Source organism: Crocuta crocuta, unplaced genomic scaffold, assembly GCF_008692635.1.
Source record: "Crocuta crocuta isolate KB4526 unplaced genomic scaffold, BGI_CrCroc_1.0 scaffold6, whole genome shotgun sequence".
In the NCBI taxonomy this organism is placed as follows: Eukaryota; Metazoa; Chordata; class Mammalia; order Carnivora; family Hyaenidae; genus Crocuta; species Crocuta crocuta.
This window is the reverse complement of record NW_027531917.1, coordinates 5,078,704-5,093,775: the sequence shown is the minus strand read 5'-3', so window position 1 is coordinate 5,093,775 and position 15,072 is coordinate 5,078,704. Positions and strand designations below refer to the sequence as shown.

At 33.2% G+C, this 15,072-nt stretch overlaps 1 protein-coding gene across 1 annotated transcript in view; it reads left to right on the top strand.

Moving 5' to 3' along the window:
* The window catches only part of ARL6 (ARF like GTPase 6), a 34,384-nt gene extending 26,214 nt beyond the window's left edge, over positions 1-8,170 (top strand). The window contains exons 7-8 of the mRNA XM_077774889.1: positions 2,160-2,215; positions 7,694-8,170. Coding sequence (XP_077631015.1) covers positions 2,160-2,215; positions 7,694-7,719 — 82 coding nt within the window. The 3' untranslated portion in view covers positions 7,720-8,170. The remainder of the gene's footprint in view (positions 1-2,159; positions 2,216-7,693) is intronic.
* The last annotated feature ends 6,902 nt before the right edge of the window (positions 8,171-15,072 follow it).

Sequence of the window (15,072 nt, the reverse complement as noted above, 5' to 3'; positions counted from 1 at the left end):
ATTTATTTATTCAGTTGTCACACCTAAATATTTCTTACTGAGAGAAAAGGTAATATCCTGATGCTGTAAGGATGTGGAGTATTATGTTGCCTGGTTCTGTATTTTCTATATAACTTACAGAAGAAATTTATCTATAATATTGACTTCTTAATTCAAACAATATCTCACTCACTAAGTTCTAATTAGTGTTCCATTTGTTGGTTTTTTTAAATTTTTTGCTATGTTCTTTAAAGGATGTAAAAAATTGAAAATGCATTTATTTTTCTTTTCCAGCTTTATAGATAAAGGTAATACTTGATACAGAGATAAAATATTCTCTCTCTCTTGCTTTGGGTACAAGTAAATTTACTGGCCAATAAAGAAGGGATTATAGAGAAACATAGCCTGGAAAATTAAAGGAAAATTTTTGTGGTTTAATCCTTGGTTTTCATCATTGTACTAAACATGTAATCAACTCTGATTTTCAGGATCTGAGTTCGTTAATATTCTTCTTGTGTGTTCTTTGACAAGTCCCTGACACGATATGTATTTGCTTATTTACTCTCTTATGAAGGTAATAGATAACAAAACAGATAAATGAATATATAAAATGTCAGCTGGAAGAATGAAAGAAAGTAAAGTAGGATAATAAGAGAAAGAATAATAAGAAGTGCTCTCTATGTGAAATCTAATTGAAGTCAGGGAGCAATTCATGCGATGGTTTGCAGGAATAGCTTTCCAGACAGAGAGATCAGCCAAGTGAAAAGTCTCCTAGGTGAGAATGTGCCTGGTGTGTTGTTTCAGGAGTAGCAAAAAGATCTAGGGGGAAATTGTAGGAGATGGGACCACTGAGAAATAGCCAGGGGCCATATCGCATTGAGCCTTGTAGGACTTGGTAAAAACTTTGGCTTTTATTCTAATTACAGACCTGATGACATATTCAAAAGAAAAGGTAGAGTTCATACATTTGGGAATTATTAGGAAAAGAGGCAAAGTTTTTAGTACAGAACTAACATCTCCAGTGAAGGGGGATAATTTTTCCATTGTATTATTTGGTTGGGACTATAGTCTTGTTTGGGACAGTAGGTGTGTGATAAAAATCAATACATTGATCTGTCTTTAAGCATTTCAGTTACTGATGTTTTGCTACTGATATGGATAATTTATAATTTTCTTTGTTTTCTGTCTTTCTATTTTATAAACTTTTTTAATGTTTTTTTTTTTTAATTTATTTCTGAGAGAGAGAGACAGTGTGAGCAGGGGAGGGTCAGAGAAAGAGGGAGACACAGAATCTGAAACAGGCTCCAGGCTCTGAGCAACCTGTCAGCACAGAGCCTGACGCGGGGCTCAAACCCATGAGATCATTACCTGAGCCGAAGTCGGAAGCTCAACCGACTGAGCCACCCAGCGCCCCCTGTCTTTCTATTTTAAAATAATTCTATGATAAGTCATATTCATAATCTAATAAGTAATACGTTGGAAGTAATTTCTGATTTGATTAGAATCAAATTACATATTTTAGGTAGTTAGGTATATTCTTAAATCTTGCTTCAGCACACTTAAAAGGAACCTTAATCATTCAGAAAATCTAATTGTTTATACTGATTGCTATCAGTCTATGTCTTTGAAAAAGGTAATCTGATACTATAAAAATTCTCTGCATTTTATCATTTTAGTCTATTTGGCATCATTTTATAGATGCTAAAACTGAAAACAGAGGGTTAAGTAATCTATCCAGGTTCCTGAAGCCTGTAGGTATGAGAGTATGATTGAAATATGAGATTTTTTTTTTATTCTACCAGTTTACCAACATTATAATTACATGTTTATACCTTATCTCAAATTCCATTTCAAATAAGCCACTTCAACATGTAGCTAAATTGGAACCAAAGTCAAGCATTTCTAATAAATAAATGCCTGGAGTCACTAGGACTGGGCAAAGTAGAATAATAATGTTTTAATTTTTCAAATGTCTATATAAGTTATGAATAATTTTCTCATGTCTTCAACCTGATTACTCAGACTTATTTCCTAGGTATATTCAGTTTCAGTGCTTAACCAACTTTGATCAGATACATTACTAGAATTTAATAATTTGCCATAAAGCAAAATTGTAATGATTTATTCTTATGTTCTGTGATGTAATAAAATGGATATGTTTCTTGTGAATTTTATTTCAGTGCTAGTGACGCCATAAAAGGAGAAGGATTGCAAGAAGGTGTAGACTGGCTTCAAGGTACATCACAAAATACTGTGCATTTTCAATCTTTATTTCTATTCCATTCACATTTTTTTCTTTTTTTTATTTCATTTTTATTATATCATAGCCTCTCTCCCTCTTGTTTCCATTTATTTCTGCTGTCAGAAAAAACAATACAGTAAGTATCCAGTACCTTGCTACATTTACTTATATTACATTTTTCTAAAGGGTTTATTTAAATAAAGTATTTGAATCTTTACAATTCAATATACATGACCCCTTTAGAAAATAATTGTAATTTATGGCAGCAAATTTCTATCAGATCTAGTAATAGAAGCACACTTGAGGTTTGGGACAAATTTTAGGACTTACTGTCAAAATTAAGTAAGTTTGCATGGCATATATCTTTTAAGAATCATGCTGAACTCTATGTATAGCTCCATTTATACATAGCATGTTTACACAACCTTTTTTTTTTTAATTTTTATTTTTGAGGTGGGGAGGGCATAAATAGAGACAAGAGAATCCCAAGCAGGCTCTGCGCTGTTCAGCAGGGTTTGAACTCACAAACCCATGAGATCATGACTAGAACTAAAATCAACAGTAGGACACTTAACCACCCAGCCACCCTTACACAACTTTTAATACTCACTTAGTGTTATAAAAACTGGTATTCTATTGATGTTTTATATATTGCAGATTTGTTATTCATCAAAATAGCTTTCATAGGTTGGTACAGGCTTACTGTATGAAGGAATAAATTAACATCTAGCATTTCCTCTAAGATTACATTGTTTACTAATCACAGGAATGGTTTAAATAAGCGACCCACACAGAGCAATGGATGTGAATGAAACCAAGGTTTGTAGGTCTTTCTTATTACAGGACCCTGAGAGTCAGGCCAGAAAATGTCCATTTGTGAGTAGAACTGAGGATCATTCCTATCAGAAATCTCCCTGCCCTGAGCAAGGGTGAATAACAAAATATTCTTAATTCTAGTTGTAGTCTTGTGGCTATAAATTTAATTTCTTCTACACTAAGCCTTTAATACCAGTTGTGTGTAATTTTGTTTCCTCTTAATGTATGTCCTCATGAATCTAAGAATAGGCTGCTTGCCCATTTAGAAAGAGACCTCTCTTTGGTTCAGAGTACTAAACGTAAATCTGAAAAATATTTTTATGTTATTAGTAAAATACAGTATTTTAGTAAAGTGCACAGACTATCATCTTTCTTTCTGCCTTGTATTTGTGTAGACATCGTGACATTTACCATTAAACTACAAAGAATATTAATAGTCATATTTTACAATTAAGTAAAACATAATTGAGAACCTCTAATGATTCGCAGAAGAACTACTGGGATTTTTCTGTGAACACACCAACTTAGTTTCTCAGATTGCGATAAAGAAGTGGTTTACACTTCTGATGATTTGATGGGACTGATTCCCACATAAAGCAGGTTTACAGAACAACATTCTACAGAAGATGCCAGAAGCATATTTTCAGCCTTGATTTCTTACTTACAAGTGCTTATTTCTCATGGTGAAGTTATAGTATAGAGAGAAACCCTACTATTGCTCATAAAAACATAGTATTGAAATAGGTTGATAGTATAGTTCTCTCTCTTTTTTTTTTTTTTTTTTTTTGGTTTATTTTGTTTGTAATAATAAGGCCACTAGGTGTCAGTAACAATCCAAGATCACAGTGCCACTTGCCAATTCTGGTCTTACTACTTAATTTTTGTGTCTTTGATTTTTCTGATTCATAATCTTTGCATCTGACCTCCCTTTTATTAAGGACAGTATACTATTGGAAATAGTTTTGTATCTTTGTGACACATATTATTTTATGTAATGTTTATAGCAGTTTCTGTGAGCAGTTTCCCTATTGTATGTAGGAAGCAAGTATCTTTGTGACACATATTATTTTATGTAATATTTATAGCAGTTTCTGTGAGCAGTTTCCCTATTGTATGTAGGAAGCAAGAATAGTAATAAAAAGCATTTGGACTTTTGAGTCTAGCAGATTTAGTCTACTACTTATTAACTAGTTATTAACAATTATATATTATTTTCTTTTGAAAATAATTTTTGTCATCTATACAATTAAAAAATAAAAGTCAAAAATTGTTTGAGTTAAATGAAACACTGTTAAAGTGCCTAGCATAAGAAAAAACCTAATAAATGTTAAATTTATTCTTTCACCTGACTACTCTTGATTTATGAGAGGAAGAAACTTAATACCTAGATTTAAAAGTGTTATCAGCTTGGTTTTAAATAGGAGATCCTTTTTCTTCATCTTTCCTATGTAATAGTAAATAGCTTACCTTTTGATTCTCCTGCTTCTCTGGATTTAAAAAGAGGTAAAAGCCTATTTTGCAAATTAGGTAGCAGTAAATATGGGACACGAGTCTGTGCCTATAACTTAATTTATCAGCCAAAGGTTTTTATGTAAATTTAAATGTGAAGGAAATTCTGCATTTATATCTCTTCATTTTGCTTCCAGAATTCTGAAATTACCTAGCATGATAAACAAGATAGCCTCTGGTTCATTTTGGACCAATTATTTTATTATTTTAAGGTTGAAAATTTTTGAGTAAAATATTAAATGATATAATTTGTGCCATGATTCCAGTCTCTTTGGAAGGATTCTTGATAATCATTTAAGTATTACAACCCAAATATAAGAACCCCTAAGTAGACTATGAAGTATTTTTTAAAACCATCAAAGAATATACAGAAACCATGGCAGAGGTATAAGTTGTTTTCTAGCTCTGAAACTTTCAAATGAAGTATTTATTAGAAATCTTCCATGTGACTAATGAAATGTACTCATTTTTATCACTTTATCTGTATGGAAAAGTTAATGCTTCCAATGTTTTAATATAGACTTTTATAAACTATGCATATGAGTTTTCCAATGAATGTTGGAAGACTGAACACATAGTTTCTTCCCCTTCTCAAATCTCACTAATAGCAAGGGGACTTTTGTTTAAAGACATTAACTTTCAAGGGCAAAAAACTGGAAGATTTCAACAAAGATGTCAACCGAATTTTGAAAGCTGGATGCCTGATGCATGTTGAATGATTGAATAGACCTGACAAAGGCAAGTTCTAAACTAGCACTGAGGAAAGCTGGAAAGCATCCCAGTTTACATTTCAGATTCCCCTCAAAGGCTTATTTATTGATGGAAAGTGGAACTAAGGATAAGGTGAGGCTGATAAGAGAAGACAGTTATACTTTCTTGCCCCCACAAAAGACTGAGGGTTCATTCTTGTAGAGAGTCAGACAATATCTTTGGACTGGGGAACACCAAGCAAAATTCTGTGTGGCAATGCTGATCTGAAAATGAGGAGTGATACCAAATATGTAATCCTCTTCTTCCTTCGCCTACTTCTCCCAGAAGACACCAGCAGTAGGCAGGATATAAAAAGTTATCTTTGAGGAATAAGATCAGGGAGAGAAAAGACCTAAAGGTATTAACATCAAAGATTTCCAAGAAAATGGCTTAGCTAACTACACTAGAATAAAGAGCACATTTGACAAGCCTCCCACACATATTGAAATTTCAGTCGGCTTTATAGTTGTTGACTCATACTTATGAGAAGATGACAAAGGATCACTAGGCATTTGAGGACCTAAACATTATCAATTATGGAACATCAACAAAAAAGGAGATTAGTGGAAGTAGAATTTAAATTTTTTAACTGTTTGTTTTTGAGAGAGAGAAACAGAGCACAAGTAGGGTAGTGGCAGGGAGAGAGGGAGACACAAAATCTGAAGCAGGGTCCAGACTCTGAGCTGTCAGCAAAGAGTCCTACATGGGTCTAGAACTTATGGACTGAGAGATCATGACCTGAGCCGAACTCAGATGGTTAACCAGCTGAGCCACCCAGGCACTCCAGGAGAACATTTCAAGAAACTATTAGAGTATCCTCAAAGGGATAAGAAAAGGTATTACTTTTATGACTATGATCACGATACTACTTGAGAAGGACCAAAGGAAAACAAAAATAAGTTTTTGGAAAATAATAGAAGAAACTGAAAACTCAATAAAAAGAAGATAAAAATAGAAACGTTCTCTCAGAAATTAGAGCAAAAAGATAAAGAAAATTGGAAAGAAAAGAAGGTTAGAAGGCCCAATATCCAAATAATAGGAATTTTAGAATGAAAAAGAGAGAAAACAGAAGGGGAAAAATCAAGTAAATCACCAAACAGTATTTTCCAGAACTAAATGATGAGTTTTTAGTTGAAAGGACTCTTGAGAGCCCAGTGCAGTGAATGAAAATATCCCCACGTCATATTTCATCATTACTTAATTTTGACACTGAAGACAATGAAAGATTCTACCAGCTTCCTGAGAAGAAAATAAGAAGTTTTGTGTAAAGGATAAGGAAGCAGAAATAGCGTCGGACTTCTAAACATCAAAATTTGGAAGCCATGAAATAATTGGGCAATGCCTGGAAAAAGTCCAAGGAGAAAATAAAAGCACTATAGTTCAGGCAGTATTGTACTGTAATTGTAGAATTAAGACATATTCAGCCATGCAGAGTCTCAAGAATGTACCTTCTGTACTTGTTATTGAGGTGGCCATTAAGAGGTATACTCTTCAAAAACAAGGGAATAAATCAAGATGAGAAAATAAGAGACCACAAAACAGGGATAAGAGTATAAGGGAAGGATCCTCAGGAAGATAATGAAAGATAATGAAGTCCTAGAATGACAAGGAAAGATCTCATATGAAGATACTGGGCAAACATAGAAAACAACTGGTCCAGATTAGAGAGTTTTGGAAAACTCTAAGAGTTCTTCAAGAAAGTGAAATTCATAGACTATGTAATGTGCTTCAAATGAATGAAATTCATAGGCTATGTAATGGTGTTTCATTATTCCACACTTAAACAGTGTGGGAGTAGTGGGATTGAATTTGTGTTAAGTATTTTTAAAAACTAAGCTGATAGGCAGGGTTGGAGAATGAGAAACAATTATTAAAATGGAGAAAAGAAAATGTAGAAGAAAGGAAGAGGGGAGTACAACCTGTCTCAGTTGTGAATAGCATTTACCTAGTCATATTGATGACTATATTAATATGGTAGAAGAATGGTAGTAATGGAAGTATAATGAGGGTTGCAGAGGAGCAGGGTAAAGGAGTATGTGAGAAGTGAAGCCTCATTACATTGAAGGAACTGATATTTTAAAAATAATAATAAAAGTATATTGTTTAGAGACAGAGAGGTAAATCACCTAAGAGGGAGTTAGAAGTAGTTGCCTGTGAAAGGAGGAAGAGATGAGGCAAGGGACTCCTAGTTTTCATACAAGCCTTATAGAACTAGTTGACTCTTAAGTATGTGCATGTATAATGACAAAAACAAAAACTACAGTATGTTTGTGCTTTTAAAAAAACTGGTGTTTGCATACATTTCTATAATATTTTTATAGATATATCTCGGATTACTTTAGAAAATGGATCTTGCCTGTGGAGACTGATAATATTTTGTTTGGTTTTTGTTATCAGATCAGATCCAGGCTGTGAAGACCTGAAAAGATAGTGTTTGGAAACGTAAACAATTTTCAATTCAAGGAATGTATCTTAAGGCAAACTGAATACTTCAAAATTTTTAAAGATGTTTGTGTATCTAAGAATACTTTATAATCTTCTGCTTGCATTTATGGACTCTGAGTGAGCTTTTTAAGAACATAGGACTGCAGGTATGCTAATCTGACCATTAATTATATTAAAATTAAATCTTTCCTCAGAAGGGCCCTGTCTCCAGAATTATCAACTTCTTGATAAATTTGATTGTAATTAGAATGTTTAAAGTCAGAGTTATAAGCCATCTCAATATTTCATCATGATTTATAATATCTTTAATGCATTTTATTTTTTAAATTGTCTTCTAAAAATTTAGTTTATGATATGACTTTGCGGTATGATTGTACTTGGAAGAACTTTAAATATTTATAAGGGACCGTGGGTAATTAATATATACATAAAATTTTTACTATATGTCACTATCAATAAAACATTATATGCAATGTACCAACTAGTGTGCTTTGTTTATGCTAAAAAGACTAATGCTGTGATAACTTAATATTTAGTGTTTTACTGTCAAGCATTTGTAAATTATCTGAGACCACGTTAAGCTGAATTTATTCATCCAGTGAATATGTATTGAACTTCTCTGCACCTACTCTAGTCTGTCATTTTCCTAGGCAACGGTGATACAAGGTAAATAAGATATATTCTTTATCCTTAGAGGACTTAAAATTTAATGAAGGAGGATTTGAGGACCTTTTCATACGTAGTATCTAACTTTATTTCATTGACTGAATGAATATATTACATTTAAGATTAGGAGATATAAGAATGAATTAGTGTGATTCTTTAATAATTATTTTAACTGACTTTTTGTTTTTTTCTTTAAAATGCCTCCAATTACCATAGCACTTTGTTAAAGTATATTGTGATGTACCAAATTAGGTTTCTCCTGAGCATAATTTGCTAAAAATGTTTAGAATTTTAGACACGTCAGGCATCTATTATATGTAAATTGTGTTAGTTCTCAGAACCTAAAAGCCACTTATAATTGTGAACTCTAAATAGAAGCTTTCACTTTAAATTAACCACTAGAAAATAGTATATAAAGCAATGATGTCAATCCTGAAAAATACTGCATATAAAGAAAAATGCAATATATAATGTGTAACATCTTAAACATCCTTAGGTGTAAAAATGGTAAGTAAATACAGTGTAAAAAAGGTAAGTAAATACAGGTGTGTTGTAGTAATGTGATTATGGTATGTTTCATAGAGATTTGAATAAAGTAATTTTAAAGCCACAGTAAAAGTTCTGTAATTCAGTTTCTCTTAGCCCAGAAATACCAGTGGTTTGGATTTGGCAAATTGAAAGTTATCCAAAATATTCTAATAGTCCAGCATTTTAGCTTGCCAGCCTCTCATAAATTTTTTGATGAGGATACAGAGTGAGATTCTGAGTAATGTAGTTGCCTCAAATGTAAAAGGGACATGATGATGAAAACACTGAATGTAGTTAAACAAAATACTTATTACATGCTGTAGTTTAGGAGACTAGGAGGATGGAGAAAGGATATATTAGAATTCAAATCCTCATTCACCATAACCTAATAATAGCTATTACTGTTTGAATGCTATATTTTAAGCTAGATATTATTACGTATACTGGATCTTACAGTATTTAGTTCTCACAATAACCTTATATGGTAGGCTTTATCGTTTGTTTTATAGACAGGGAAACTGAGACCTAAAAAAAATATTTGCTAAATGTCACTGGTAAGTGGTGGTGCTGGGATTTAGGACCAAACCATCTGTTTAAGATAGATGAATTCAAGAGACAAGAGTGTTACAGATGTGGGGCTCAGTCATTTCAGCATCTGACTTCAGCTCAGGTCATGATCTCACAGTTTATGAGTTCAGGCCCCACGTTGGGTTCTGTGCTGACAATGCAGAGCCTGGAGGCCAGAGTCTGCTTTGAGTTCTGTATCTCCCTCTCTCTGCTCCTCTCCTGCTCGTTCACTCTCTCTCAAAAATAAATAAACATTAAAAAAATTTTAAAGGAGTATTACAGATATTAGAAATATAGAGGTATCTGCCATAAGGATAGCTAAAAGGATTGAAAACATTCTCATTGGGGTAGGAGACCAGGGTGCGGTGGGGAGATCAGAGAAAACGGATTTACTATTTTGTTTTGTTTGTCAATTTTTACTTGTTTTAAGTATGTAAACACTTCAGATTTTAAACTCTGGGCATAAATGACTGATGAAATAATTCTTAAAACTATGTTGATACTAAGTTAATTAGTATTCCACGAACTACAGTAATTCACACCTATGCAGATATTTAGAATTAGTGACTTTTTCTTAGCCCATGATCTCCAAATATAGTTTATACTCTATAAACATATTCCTCTCTACATTTTCACGTGAAGACTATGTGGAAGCCCATTGGGTTGTTGTAGTCATAGGATGCCATGGGAGTGTGTATAAGCTGAGTTTATTGCATTTGTGTTTAACATAGTGTACAATTTATTCTATTAAAGCTCAAGAAAGTGTTTTTTCATGTTTAGACATCACTCTGTTACAAAGCTTACTTCATTAAGCTCTACATTTTAATGTAAACATTTCATAAAATGTTCAAAACTTATCCTATTGTATGTTTTTGGATTTAAATCTATGTGGCTCACGGCACCTGGGTTGGCTTAGTTGGTTAAGTATCCGACTTCCGCTAAGGTCATGATCTCATGGTTGATAGCTTGGAGCCTGGAGCCTGCTTTGAATTCTGTGTTTCCCTCTCTCTCTGCTCCTCCCTTGCTTGCACTCTGTCTGTCTGTCTGTCTCTCTCTCTGTCTCTCCCAGAAAAAAATCAACATTAAAAAAAGTAAATATATGTGCCTCTATTCAACCTGTGCCTTGTAAATCACAAGAGCTGAGTTTTATAGATTTGTTTTTCATTTATGGGCTGTCTACTAAAAATTATGAATTATTTTTGATAAGCTATTTTTTCTTTGGAATTTTTAGCATACTGTGTTGGATTTCCATAAATAAATTCAGTTACACTTGACAATAGTTAAGGCAATACTTCCTGTGTGTAACTCTGGTACATTAAAATGCTCTAGCATTTTAACTATACATATTTTCTGCTTTCTGATTATTCTCTTCTTATTTAAAAACATAGGGGTGCCTGAGTGGCTCAGTCAGGTTAAGCGGCCAATTCTTGGTTTCAGATCAGGTCATGATCTCACAGTTTGTGGGTTTGAGCCCCACATCTCGCTCTGTGCTGATGGTGTGGAGCCTGCTTGGAATTTTCTCTTTTTCCCTCTCTCTGATCCTCCTGTGTGCTCTCTCTCCCTCTCTCAAAATAAATAAACCTTTAAAAAAAAAAAGCATAAATAAAATAGATTAAATGTTCACTTATAAAATAGGTTTGTCCATTTCTGTGGCTGGAAAGAAATACTATAATAATAGAAAATTGCTTATTGCATTTAATTGAACATCTTATATAACTTAGTTATTATATTTTCATAGTGAATCTTTCTCATTAAGGATGCTCCTCCTGGGGTTTACAAAGGACTGCCTCAGGACTATTACTGACTCTTCCTTCTGATTACTCAATTTTAATGCCACTCTTGGACGTTTTATCAACATACAGTGTTATACGTTTTCTGGTGATTTAGAATAAACCAAGAGGGGCAAATTAAATCCTTCTCCAAATTTGAAATCACCTACTAATGTTATAAGTCATAAAAAATCAGTGGGTATTTTGCAAACAAACTTTGGTTAGATATATAGTAGTAATAATAAACATTTTTATAGCTTTTACTATGTGCTGTGAACTTTCTAAGCACTTTACATATATTCATTGAATACTCATGATAACGCTATGAAGTAATAGTTATTTTCTCTGTTACATAGATCAGGTGTCAGCAAACTACCAATCTGGTTTTGTATGGCCCTTGAGCTAATAATTTTATATTTTAAAGGATTAATTAGGGGAAGAAAAAGGAACAACAGATACTATAATGTGGCCCACAATGCATAAAATTATTTACCATCTGGGGCTTTACATAAAAACTACCAACCCCTGTTGTAGTGCAAATAAACAGAGGACCCCAGATTTTGAATCCAGACATCTGGTTCCAGAATCTACGTTCTTAACCTCTGTGAGATTTGTTAAAAAGCTAAAGATTATTCTAAAATGGAATAAAACAATTTGAAATTATTTTCTAAATAATTATATTAAAGATGAAAAATTAGATTCAGATGCCTAAAAAGTAATGTTCTTTGAAGTCTCCACTGCCCACCCTCCCCCAATAATATTGATGCTCTGACCTTCTGAAGTCACACATCAGGCTCCTCGCTGAGCATGGAGCCTGGTCGAGATTCTCTATCTCCCTCTTCCCCTCCCCAACTTATTCACACACTCTCTAAACAAACAAATAAACAAGCAAATAAATGAATGGCAACAGATTGGGCAGATTCTGAAACATCAAACTTGTTAATATTTTAAAGTATAACCATATACACAGATGATCCCCAAGAATTTGTTTTGGACTTCCAGACTTCCTAGTGACATTCACCAATATTTTGATGTAAATGATAACTAGTGTTGATAGTCTTGAAATATATGTGGTAAAATGTGGAAACATTTATAATTCAATTTATGGATGTGCATTTTAAGTTAAGGGACCACAAGTAATTACAATAGTGAAAAATAATAATTACAAACTTCATGGCTATGCCCCCATGTTCAAAATTTTTGCCATGTGACTGGTGATAGAGCATATTTCCATAAAGGATAAGGCCCCCAAATTAATGTCTCCTTCTCTCCCTCTCTCTCTCATTCTCTCTTATTTTCTCTTGGAAAAGGTTATAAATTCTTTCAGATATTTTATGAAATACCTTAATGTAGTAAACTATTTCTGAAATAGGTTTATGCTTCTTCTAATTAAATGTAATCATTAATGTTGGCAGTTAAAGCCAATTTTACATTCAAGCTCTATCTTAGGCTCAAGTGTACTATGTGTGCATGCACACACCATCCTGAGGTCATAGGAAGTTAAACTTCACTTAGTAGTGATCATTAACTTTTCTCCTTGGGCTGTCTTAGGCAGTTTTATAGGTAAATCTTGCAAACATGTTTTAAATATTTTAAACATAAAAATGTTTTAGGTTTTTTTATTTTGTTGTTTGTTTTTATAACTCTTAAATGTGATATATCAGCACTTACCATTTCTAGAAACCTTATTGTTTATTTGATAGAGTTTTAATGCATTTTTAGATGCTGGATTATTGTCTTAAATACTGTCTACTAATTCTGTGAGTTTAATTTATCAGTTCACAAAATAGAACTTATTGCCTCTTTTTACATTTTAAAACCCGTATACTATGAATAATTTTATTTCATTTATGCATAGCAAAACAACATTTTTTAAGAACAAGTAAATACTACACTATATGTTAATGAATTTGAATTTAAGTAACATCTTGGAAAGAACAAATAAGGTTTCCAAGACCCTATATCAACATGGGATCTTGTTACTGTTGAAAATTAGTTTTTGTATTATGAAATACTATATTTAATACTGAACAAGTTTGGGGTGTTTTTTAAATTTTAAATGTTTATTTTTTAAAAAGAAATAGAATGCAAGCAGGGGAGGGTCATAGAGAGAGGGAGAGACAGAATCCGAAGCAGGCTTCAGGCTCTGAGCTGTCAGCACAGAGCCTGATGCCAGGCTCGAAGTCACGAACCACGAGATCGTGCCCTGAGCCAAAGTTGGACACTTAACCGATGGAGCCACCCAGGCGACCCTAGAACCAGTTTTTAAATGTTAATGATATGTTTTCTGATTAAAAGGGGATGTTGATCTCTATAAAGGCAAGCGACAATATTTTTCTGCTCATTAGATCTTCAGATACAACAAACAAAGATATTCAGTACTCAACACAGAACTTGTCTTTATGGGAAATGAGTATAAACTTAAGAAATAGACTATGGTTCTTTCTTAAAGGAGATTAGGACAAGCCTGAAGCTTGCACTCCATACTAAGTGGGCATTTTCTTAGTCTTTCTATGAATAGGGCCCTATAGTAAAATAGCATTCAAACAACAACTATGTTTAAGAACCCTGTAATTATATTTATGTTTAATGTCTCAGCAGAATTATTAGCAGTGCAAAGAAGACCTTCTTTAAGCTTAAAGATTATACAGTACTCTGTTTAACTTAATTACATCCTTATTTTTATTAGATTTATTTCAATATCAGTATTAATATTCTACCTCCCAGAAGCAAACTGAGAAAAAGTAGCTACATCCTAAGGTCACTTTATAACAAAATAAAAAACCACAACACTAGAATGTCTTATTCTAAGGAAACCTTGAGATTTTCGATTGATTTTTTTTTTAATTTTTTCATCTTTTTTCTCTAGCTCTACTTCAAATTGTTTTTTGAAAGGCCAAAATTAATATCAGTATACATGCATTTACTGAGATAATCCTCTAATCAGCTGCAAGCAGAAAATTTATTACTGTAACTACAAGTATAAACTCTAATTATAAAGAAAGAACCCAAATCCTTCTCTGCCCTCTTATAGAGAATAGTATCAAGTGGGAGGGGCAGTGGTTCCCTGGATAAAACTCTTTAATATGGGCCAACTTTCAGGAAAATCATTTCATATTGCCTCTAAATCTGTGTAGCCATCAATGAGAAGATGGCTCTCAAATAGTATAGTTGCTTGTTTTGGTAAGCCTGGGGCACAGCCTGGAAACCAGAAAGTAAACACATTAGGGATTGGTAGGCTCTGCATAGTAATGTAAAGCTCTTCCCAGCCTATGTTATATTTTTAAAAAATGGTCTTGTTTTTCTCAAAACTATTCTATACTTTGGCTTTGTTTATTTTAGGAAAGTGTGCATGAGCTTGGTTTGGAAGGGCAACAATAGTGTTTTGAATATTTGAGTCTTTTACTATAATCCTTTATTGAGGAATCTGATGCATTTCATCTTTTTTGCACATCTTAGTCACTCTTACTTTGAATATCCACTCAGTATCCAAGATGTTGATCTCTGCTGATTTCTATCTTCAGTGTTTTATCAACAGGTGTATCAGTTCCTCGGGTTTTAAGTTCACCGCAAATTGAGCAGAAAATCAGAGATTTTTCTCATATTCTTCCTCCCACCTCCACATAGCCTCCCCCACTATCTACATCACAAGACCTAGGATTGTGAAGAACATAAAAGCCACCTGTAAGTAAGCATAGTCAATATCAGTTGATCAAAAACTATCTTGGAAGTTCTGATTCTGGTTAAGTTGGAGAAAGGACACTCCACCTTATCTCCCTTCTGAATATAACTGTATAACCT